Source organism: Mus pahari, chromosome 10 (genome assembly GCF_900095145.1).
Source record: "Mus pahari chromosome 10, PAHARI_EIJ_v1.1, whole genome shotgun sequence".
Classification (NCBI taxonomy): domain Eukaryota; kingdom Metazoa; phylum Chordata; class Mammalia; order Rodentia; family Muridae; genus Mus; species Mus pahari.
In genome coordinates this window covers 92908294-92918767 of record NC_034599.1, presented here as the reverse complement: position 1 = coordinate 92918767, position 10474 = coordinate 92908294, and the positions used below count along the sequence as shown (strand labels likewise).

General features: G+C 43.8%; 1 protein-coding gene and 1 pseudogene across 3 annotated transcripts in view; one reads left to right on the top strand and one right to left on the bottom strand.

Moving 5' to 3' along the window:
* Window positions 1–2548: 2548 nt before the first annotated feature.
* Window positions 2549–7091, bottom strand: LOC110328425 (annotated as a pseudogene).
* Window positions 7092–7325: 234 nt separating this feature from the next.
* Window positions 7326–10474, top strand: part of Armc8 (armadillo repeat containing 8) — a 92297-nt gene continuing 89148 nt past the window's right edge. The window contains exon 1 of one of the 3 annotated variants that reach the window (XM_021206609.1): window positions 7326–7623. In XM_021206609.1, the coding sequence (XP_021062268.1) occupies window positions 7579–7623 (45 nt within the window). In that variant the 5' untranslated portion in view covers window positions 7326–7578. The remainder of the gene's footprint in view (window positions 7624–10474) is intronic. The other 2 variants (XM_021206610.2, XM_029543001.1) reach the window with 2 other exon arrangements.

Here is a 10474-nt window from a genome sequence, read left to right as displayed (position 1 = left end):
AAGGTCCTGAGTTCAAATCCCGACAACCACATGGTGGCTCACAACCATCCCCAATAAGATCCGATGCCATCCGACCATCTGTAATGAGATCTGACTCCCTCTTCTGGAGTGTCTGAAGACAGCTACAGTGTACTTACATATAATAAATAAATAAAGCTTTAAAAAAAAAAAAAAAAAAGAAAATCTAATCAAGGGCATACAGATGTAGTGCCAGGAAAGTGTTAGCGATTCCCCCCAAACCAGGCAGGAGCCGATGTAACTCATAGCAGGTCTTTATTCTATTCCACCTTGCTGTGGCCACCGACACACAGCACAGTTTTTGGTGTACCCCGAATGTCCATGGGGACAAAACCCTATAGAAAGCTACAAGCAGAGGGTGGGATGTGGTGGTGGTGTTTAAGCATCTAACTGGAGAGCTACCTTGGCCTTTAACACAATTGGCAGGTGCTGGGAGTCATAAACTTCATTTCTCCTTCCCTCTGCATTAGTAGTCGTTAGGCGGTGTGTGGCCTGTAACCTGGGGGTGCAGATATGTTGGGGTAATAACCTGAGGACGCTGGTCTTGTTGAGGGGTAACTTGGAAACTAGTGTTAGGTATTGCCAGTTAGATTGTCTGAGTTCATACTTAGGTCAGGTTCTCTAAAATGGAGTCTGAACTTACAAGATTTTTCCTCTCAACAGAGAACTATTATACACTTAAACAACTGAAAAAATTTAATCAAGTTAAATACAATCTAGGCTAGGGGCATGGCAGGAGGGGGAAGGAGGAAATGTTGGCTCGTGCCTTTAATGCTAGCATTCCAGAAATAAGCAAGCAGATCTCTGGCCAGTGTGGTCAGCATGGTCTACAAAGTGAATTAAGACAGCCAGGGCAGATGCACAGAGAAACCCTGTCCCATAAAACCAAAAATGAAAGAAAAGAAAAGAAAGGAAAAGAAAAGGAAAAGGAAAAGGAAAAGGAAAAGGAAAAGGAAAAGGAAAAGGAAAAGGAAAAGGAAAAGGAAAAGGAAAGGAAAGGAAAAGAAAAGAAGGAAAGGAAAAGAAAAGAAGGAAAGGAACAAAGAAAGAAAGAAAGAAAGAAAGAAAGAAAGACACAGAGAAATGTCTCAAAAAAGAAAGAAAAAATGATCTAATCAAGGTTAAACAATTTTATAAGTCAGACTCTACTCTTTTTGAGTCTGTTCTGTTTGTTCCTTACATTTTTCCTTTCCTTTCCTTTCCTTTCCTTTCCTTTCCTTTCCTTTCCTTTCCTTTCCTTTCCTTTCCTTTCCTCTTCTTCTCTTTGGAGACAGGATCTTTTTATGTATCTCTGACTGGCCTGAAACTATGTAGATCAGACTGACCTGAACCTCTCAGCAATCTGCCTGCTTTTACAAGGTGCCCAGTCTGGGATTAAAGGTGTAGTCAACCATTCATGGCTATCTCCACATTTAAAACAGAGGCACAACGTCCTAGGAACAAAGACATCAAAATTAATTTCTAAATAAAGTAAGATATTTCTAAGTAAGCAGATGCAGGGAAAGATTCTGGAATGATGTCAGTGACTAAATAGAAGGAAGCAGGAGAGGCACTGCTGCTTAGGTGGGATTGGTCCCCTCCACCCTGGTTCCTGAGTAAAACTCCTAATAAATTAGGATCCCACCACGGAAGGAAGGAAGTAGGTATATCTAAGAAAAGAAGGGTGGTAAGCCAACATTTTATTTCCATGGGAGATTTAGCTTCTGTTTTTTTTTTTTTTTTTTTTTTTTTTTTTTTTTACATCAGTCCTGATGGTTTCACAAATGTATAGAGAAAATAAAACTGTACTTGGTTTGAAAGAAAATTAAATGCAAAAGCTTTGTGCCCACAGTGATTTAGGGGTAGTTTCTTCAACTTTGCCAGGAAGACATAATTTTTTTTTGCTGTTTAAATTGACAAAGAAGGTTGAAAAAGATAAAAGATGGTTTCCATTAGCTTCTAACATTGTCTTTCAGCATTTGAATTTTGAAATGTCAAGACAATGATTTGACAATATTGTTAAATTTAACTTCCAACCCTCATTCATATATATATGGCTTGAATTCCTAGGCTCAATCTCCTCCACAATTTACCAAGTAGCTGGAATTATAAACAGCAAGCCTCTAGTAGCTGCTTTCCTTTTCCTTTTTCTTTTTCTTTTTTTTGTTTTTTGTTTTTTTTTTTTGTTTGTTTTGTTTTGTTTTCGAGACAGGGTTTCTCTGTGTAGCCCTGGTTGTCCTGGAACTCACTTTGTAGACGAGGCTGGCCTCGAACTCAGAAATTCGCCTGCCTCTGCCTCCTGAGTGCTGGGATTAAAAGCGTGTGCCACCATGCCCGACTTAGTAGCTGCTTTCTTTCATTTGTAACTTATACTAACTACTTCCTTCTAGATTCTTTACATGGATTTTTTTTTCATTTTGTATACATATTCCTTTAGAACCATGCCTCAGAACATTAGATATCACTTGGCTACTGGTACAAAATGCCAGATTATTATAAAACCCATCTCGGCAAGATTTTCAAATATAAGCTAGATGAGCTTTAATTTCCTCTAAAGGCCTGGGGTACAGGACTGTGCCAACACCAGCACAGAAACTCCTTTCTTCCTCTGGTCATGAAAGGAGCAGGCGTGCTGGCTCGTTCCAGTTTTCACTGTTTCCTGGAAGGAGACACCACAGTGGTGCCTGTGCCTGCATTTATTCAGGTCTCTATTACCTGAGCCCAAGCCCAGGGAAGCAGGTGTCATGTAACACAACACACACACACACACACACACACACACACACACACTGAAGGTTGCCACGCCCACTCTAGTGGCGATTCACAACAGACCTGAAAACCTGGAACGAGTCCTGAGGAAAAGAATCTCAAGGATATTCAGCCTCCTAGAGTCCTGGCATTTTCTTTTTTTTCTTTCTTTTTTTTTTTTTTTTTTTTTTTTTTTTTTTTTTTTTTTTTTTTTTTTTTTTTTTTTTTTTTTTGAGACAGGGTTTCTCTGTGTAGTCCTGGCTGTCCTGGAACTCACTCTGTAGACCAGGCTGGCTTCGAACTCAGAAAGATCCGCCTGCCTCTGCCTCCCAAGTGCTGGGATTAAAGGCGTGTGCCACCACACCCGGCGAGTCCTGGCATTTTCAATAATCTATATACATGAACCCTATCCGCATGCTAGTATGATATATGCTCTCTTTCAATATTATTAATGCCTTTAAAGATTAAACTTTTACCATAGGTGAAATTCCCTTAAAGCCAGTGTTCCAAAGTCCTGATAATTCCTTAAAGCCAGGAGCTCAGAATTCAGCAATAAGTTACCTGTTCATTAACATTCTAATTCACTTCTAGTAAAGACTGGTGAAACCAATTAAGCATCACAAAGAACAGAGCCAAGCCCAGGGCAAAGCTTAGAGTAGTATACCTGTGGAAGTTAAGTTCATATGCAAGTATTCACCAAGGCCCAGGAAATAGGGGGGATGTGGTATTGCATTATTCATGAGATCTGCCAGAGCAGAACCCCCCAAAACAGGTTTTTCTGCTAGGCCCAAAGGGACAGCATAATGGAGGAATTACTGGGGACCCCTGACAGCTGGGTTCAACTATTGACTAGCCTTGCACCTGGCTTCCTCCTCAAGCTGCCTGGTCCCACCCCCTGGTCTTTTCATGTATTCTATCCTTTGTCTTGTGTCATTTGTTACAACGGATGTATCCTGCCCCGCTTTCCTTGTTTGATTCTGTATTAAAAATGTGATGCTTATTTTGATCAATACATTCAGTTTTACACCCTCTCCTGTGGACTGTCTGTCACTCATCCTCTGAGTCCTCTCTCACCTGCAACCAAGAGACCCATTCCCCACAGATCGGGGACCCAAAGTGTGGTCCAGTCTGTGGCAGAAGGTGTCCCTCTTTTTTTCTCAGAAATCCGCCTGCCTCTGCCTCCCGAGTGCTGGGATTAAAGGCGTGCGCCACCACGCCCGGCTAGAAGGTGTCCCTCTTAAGCTATGCACTTTGACTCTTTCTCCCTGGGAAAGATGGTTTCTCCCATTCTTAGCATTTCTTAGTTGCTTTAGGGTGTCTAGGTTTGAGGGATTTTCCTCTCTCATGTTAGCATGTCCATTGGTTTTGTTGTTGTTGTTGTTGTTTATTTGTTTGTTTGGCTGTTGGTTTGTTTGTTTGTTGGTTGGTTGGTTTAGGTTTTGGGTTTTATTGAGACAAGGTTTCCTTGTGCAGCCATGGCTGTCCTGGAACTTGGTCTGTAGATCAGGCTGGCCTTCAACTCAGAGACCTGCACTCCTCAGCCTCAGGAGTGCTGGAATCAAAGGGGTATGCCACCAAGGCCCAGCAGTTCATCCATTGGTCTCATCTGTGTTTGCTCCTTGTTTGGTCAGCCATGTCAATTCGACTTCATGAGTCTCACATTCCTAGGAGACACAGCCTCATTGCAAAATTTCTCTGGCTCTTCCAATCTTTCCAACTCCTCTTCTGTGGTGACTCCTGAGCCTTAGATGCAGTAGTTATTTTTACTTGTGTGTTGTCTGTCTGTCTGACCATGTCTCTGTCTCTCTGTGTGTGTGTGTGTGTGTGTGTGTGTGTGTGTGTGTGTGTGAATGCTATGGTTCATGTGTGGAGATCAGAGGACAATTTGGGAGAATTGGTTCTCTCACTCTTTTTTTTTTTTTTTTTTTTTAGAATGGAACTCAAGTTGTTGGCTTAATGAAAAGTGCCTTTACTTTCTGAGCCATCTCAATAGCCTAAATTCTACTTTTAAAAGTATAACTATATCTGTGATAGGTATTCTTGGCTGTCAACTTGACTTCATCTGGAATTAACTAAAACTCAAAAATGGAGGTGGGGGATTTTTTTGCTTAATTTGAAGTGGGAAGATCTACTTCTAATGCACATCTTTGAGGTAGGGAGAGACAGCTTTTGTTTTTTTTTTAAAGATTTATTTATTATTATATGTAAGTTCACTGTAGCTGTTGTCAGACACACCAGAAGAGGGCATCAGATCTCATTACAGATGGTTGTGAGCCACCATGTGGTTGCTGGGATTTGAACTCTGGACTTCTGGAAGAGCAGTCAGTTCTCTTAACTGCTGAGCCATCTCTCCAGCCCGAGAGACAGCTTTTATGTAGATATTTTGAGTTGGGAAAGCCCACCTTTTGTCTGGGACACACTTTCTGCTGAAAGCCTATGTAACAAGGACATGAAGGAAGGAAGCTTTTGCTCTTTGCTTGCTTGCTCTTACCTCAGTAGCAAGTCCATCCCTTCCTGGCATTAGAGCCCAGTTCTTTGAGTTTCCGGTATATACTGAAGACCAGCTGAGACAACCAACCTCATGGGCTGGACAACTAGTAGATTCTTGGACTTTCCATTCATAACCAGCCATTGTTAGATTAGCTGAACCAAAGACTATGAGTCATTCCAATAAATCCCCTTTCTTTTTTTTTTTTTTTTCCACAATCCACAAAGGCTTTTTATTTATGCTTTACATTAAAAAAAAAAAAAGAATCCCAGGATTTTCTCTCCTGTATGTTTTCGTCTTGCCTCTTCATGGTCCATGATGCCAGCCGAGGTTGTCAGCACAATGAAACCAAACTGCCATGATGGGAGCAGGTTGTTCTGCCATTTCTCTAGATCTTTGAGTTGAACATCAAATCTAGGGCTTACAACTCCACACTTGTTCAACCTTCCTGTGAGGTTCACAACGATCTTCCCAGCTCCGTGGTCATCAATGACCTCGAATTCACCAATGTACCCGTGCTTCATCATCACGATTAAGAACCGAACATGGCCTGATGAGGACTTGGCGTTTGCCTCTCTTCTCAGCGTTGTTGATGCTCTGGAGAGCATCCGCCAGAACATTCATTCACATCATGGTGGCGGCGAGGGAAGATGGCAGAAAGCCCTTTCTATATATAGAGAAATGTATTCTATAAGTTCTGCTACTCCAGAGAACCCTGACAATACAGCTATGCAAGCTGGGAGTTCTATATAAATATTACAGACTTTTCAGATTTATCACTGGCTACTTACATCTTACCCTATATTTCTATTTTTCTTCATTAAACTCTTTATTATTGTGTTTGACACACAAGCTAGTTATCTGAAAGAAGGGACTCTCAATTGAGAAGATGCCTCCACAGGATCCAGATATAAGGCAGTTTCTCAATCAGTGATCAGTTGGGGAGGGTTAAGCCTAGGTTCTACAGGGAGCAGGCTGAGCAAGCTATGGAAGCAAGCCAGTAAGCAGCATCCCTCCATTATCTCCTGCATCAGCTCTGCCTCTCAGTTCCTGCCCTGTTTTGAGTTTCTATCCTGACTTCTTCAGTGATGAAAAATGATATGGGAGTGTATCTTAGTCAGGGTTTCTATTCCTGCACAAACATCATGACCAAGAAGCAAGTTGGGGAGAAAAGGGTGTATTCAGCTTACATTTCCATACTGCTGTTGATCACCAAAGGATGCAGGACTGGAACTCAAGCAGGTCANAAAGCAGGAGCTGATGCAGAAGCCATGGAGGGATGCTCTTTACCTGCTTGCCTCCCCTGGCTTGCTCAGCCTGCTCTCTTGTAGAACCCAAGACTACCAGCCCAGAGATGGCACCACCCACAAGGGGACCTCCCCCCTTGATCACTAATTGAGAAAATGCCTTGCAGCTGGATCTCATGGAGACATTTCCCCAACCGAAGCTCCTTTCTCTGTGATAACTCCAGCTGTGTCAAGTTGACACAAAACTAGCCTGTACAGAGTGTAAGCCAAATAAACCCTTTTCTCCTCAAATTATTTTGGTCATGGTGTTTCATTGTAGCAATAGAAACCATAACTACCTACAGCAATTATCATTTTTTTGGATACAAGGAAAAGTGTCTTTTTTTATAAAGAGGCTGAGCAACCTGTCCAAAATATTGGCGCTAACGGAAGCAGCTAGGATTAAATCCAGGCGTCCTGGCTCCAGGAGAACCCGTTCTTACCAACACACCAGAATAAATGGGTCGGGCACACAATGCTAAATAAAGCAGGTCATACTTGACTGTTGAAGCGTGAGGTGAGGCGATTTTCATTGCAGGCAGAAGACCTAGTTTTGAGACCAGTTTCTCCAGCTTTAAGAGGGAAAGAATACTGAAACTAGGGGATGGTGTAGAGTGAGATAATGAATGTGAAAGTGAACTTCAGACTCCGTAGGTAGTAACTCCACCTACTAGCGGTTAGGAAAGAACCTATAAACTGAAATTTAAGAGCGCGGACAGTTCGTTCAGCCAGGGTGAGGCTCCGCCCCCCACCCGCGGAAGGTGGGGCAGGCAGGCTTCTGCGCATGCGGAGGCCGCTGCCCGCGCCCACCTCTGACCCCAGCCGAGAGTAGCTGCTGTTTCTGCGAGGACGATTCGTAAGCCGGGGTCCGGCGCGGTTTCCCAATCCCTCGCCCTTCTGCCCGGCCCCTTCGGTGCTCGAGCGACGCCTGGGGTGCGGTCTGTTCTGGGCAGCTTGCCTGGGCTTTCTACAGAGGCTCCGGCTGCAGGTCACATAGGTGGCTGTCGAAAGTGCCGGCCGCGCGCCGGCGCCGGCAGCAGCCGGGTGGGAAGGCTCAAGATGGCGTGCCTGTTGGAGACCCCAATCCGCATGAGCGTCCTCTCGGTGAGTGACCCGCCCGGCGCAGGGCAACCCCGGTCCTGCCCACAGCATTACCCCGGCGCCCTGAGCCTCCCGAGCACCACCCCCGGCGGTGGCCTCAGCTGGGATGCACGCGACCCGGGCCGAGTCGGAGGCGTCTCCCACCGGTGCGGCTTCCCAGGACAGTGGCCGGACGGCTGGACGGCGGGGAGGTCGGGCTCCAGGCAGCCGGCCCATTGGCGCGGCTTGGGGTTTGGCCGAGCGTTCTCCCGGCTTCCTCCCAGCGCTGTTGCTTCTCCGGACGGAGCTCGCTGCCTGCGAGGGTTCAGGACAGGCCTGGAACCTAGAGTCCACTTCGCTCCCCCGGGCTTTGGCTAGAAGAGGTGCGAACTCTTAAGCTGCCCCAGCACAGAGCTGCCAGACCAGGGCTGCGCATCTTCTGTTAAGTCCCTACCACCGGGGCACCTGCCAGCGCCGCTTGCTTCTTGGCAATGGAGGTTTTCACATCAGCGACAACTCGCGCTATTGTGTGTGGTTATTCAAACCGCTTTGCTCTTCTCTGCTCTGCTCTGCTGTTGAGGTCCGGGTTCCGAGACTAGAGAAACTATGTTTCTAATGTCCGGTGTTTGAGTTTTCTTTAGGGAGAGCAAAACATTTTAGGAGGGACCAAAAAGTCGGAATGAAAAAGAATAGGTTTCCCCAGTATTTGAAAGAAGGGAACATACTGATATACTTAGAAGAAATGCCAGGTTTTTGTTTTTCTTCTTATTAAATTAAAAAGAAACAACAAAAAACAAAGAAGGCGACTTTTGCCCTCCACTATAACGTCCTTAAAAAAAACAAACAGGACCAGGAATGAAATTAACAAGAATGAGTGTTGCTGGGAGACAATTCTGGGAGGTTTGACCACAGATTTTAGCAGTTGGACTCCAGATAGAGCCTACAAATGATTCAGTTGTTGTTGGAAGTAAAGAAGTAGGTGGGCAAAGAATGACCGGTCATCTTTTAGACTTGTGGAGACTTACTGAGATGGCAGTTGGATTATAGATGGCTTGTCAGATTCCCCACAGTCTTGCAACTCCAACCGGTTTCTTTCCTCTTCCCTGACCTCTCACACAAACACACTTTCGTATTCAAAGGCACTAGGTACATCACTCCAGTCAGGGTTGGTTAGAGCCAAAAAGATGGAAGTCACTATACAGTGCAAAATGCAATTTTGGAAGACAGTAAACAAATCTAGCCCCAGATCCATCATACTAAACTGTTTACCTAAACTGCAAATAGAGAAGTACTTTCTGTCTAATTACTTATCATATTAGCCCATTATTTCACTTGATATTGTCCATGAATGTTTTGTGGGAGAATAAACCGATGACTTCTCTCTTTGCATTAAAAGGAGAAAAGGATGTGTCATAACTGCTCAGTTTCTTTCTGATTGTGTCATTTAGGTTGCAGTTATCCTATAGTTCACCTGAAAGACGCGCGCGCGCGCACACGCACGCACACACGCATGCACACACACACACACACACACACACACGCATGAACACACAGGTGATGGATCCCAGTCCTTTGAGCACGCTTGAAAAATGCTGTTCCAAAATACTGCTCTGGTCTCACGTGTGGTTTCTTTGCTTTTTGTATATTATCATCTTGTATAGTGGATATAGTTGAAAACTTCATTTGTCTCACACTCCCAATAAATGATTATGTTCTGTTTATTTCACTCAAAAACTGTTGAAGAATATTCTCCATTTCGAGTTAGAATTTTCTTTAGCATTTGGGAGCAGAAACTAACTCTAAAGTCTTGTTTTCTAATTCTTCCACCTTTAGACACATGATTTAAAATGTCTGAACTTGGTGATCTTCCCAGTTTAAAGGAAAGGTTCTAACTTTCAAACAGCTAACCAAAGCACTACTTTTATGTCAGTTATTAGTTAGAAGCTGAGGAGATGGCTCAGTAGGTAAATCGCTTGCTTCACAGCATGAGGACTTGAGTTAGGATCCCAGTACCTACATAAAAAGCCATATATGGCAGTGCATGTCTGTAATGTGGTCATTGGGAGGTAGATCACGGAGGGTTTCTGGCCAGTCTGTCTAGTCAGAGCAGGGAGCTTCAGGTTCAGTGAGAGACCCTGTTTCAAAAAGTAAGATAGAAACAGGAAGGTGCTAGACCTTGACCTCTGACACATAGTTGGTTGAATCCCTCTAATAAGCTACTTACTGTGTCCTAGTGAAGCATAAAGCCCTGTATTGTGTACTTTAGCAATGCAAGGCGAAAGAAATGCTCTGAAGGAGTTCATAGTTCTGATCACATTAGAGTGTGATAGCTGTAAGTTGACTAATGGGAAGTCAAATTGTTTTAAATTATTTCCATCTATAGTCCATTATACTTTCTTCCTGAGAGACCTCCTCAACTGCTTGCTTAACCTTAACTACACAATTCATGCATCTACATTATCATCTTGACTTAACGCCTACATCTAGTCTCAAATCTTTGTGTGGATGTCATCCATGGCATCTAACAAAGCATGTTCTTTTTCCTAAGAGGACTTACTCATGACTTCCCAGTTCAATACTGTCTTTCACTTATCATTCTGTTAAACTTCCCTGAGTCATCTTTGGCTCTTCTTTCACTTATCTTCTGTGTAATAAGTTGTTATGCTGCTGCTGCTGCTGTGCTGCTGTGCTGCTGCTGCTGCTGCTGCTGCTGCTGTGCTGCTGCTGTGCTGCTGCTGCTGCTGCTGCTGCTGCTTCTTCTCTTTCTTCTTCTTCTTCTTCTTCTTCTTCTTCTTCTTCTTCTTCTTCTTCTTCTTCTTCTCTTTCTTCTTCTTCTTCTCTTTCTTCTTCTTCTTCTTCTTCTTCTTCTTCTTCT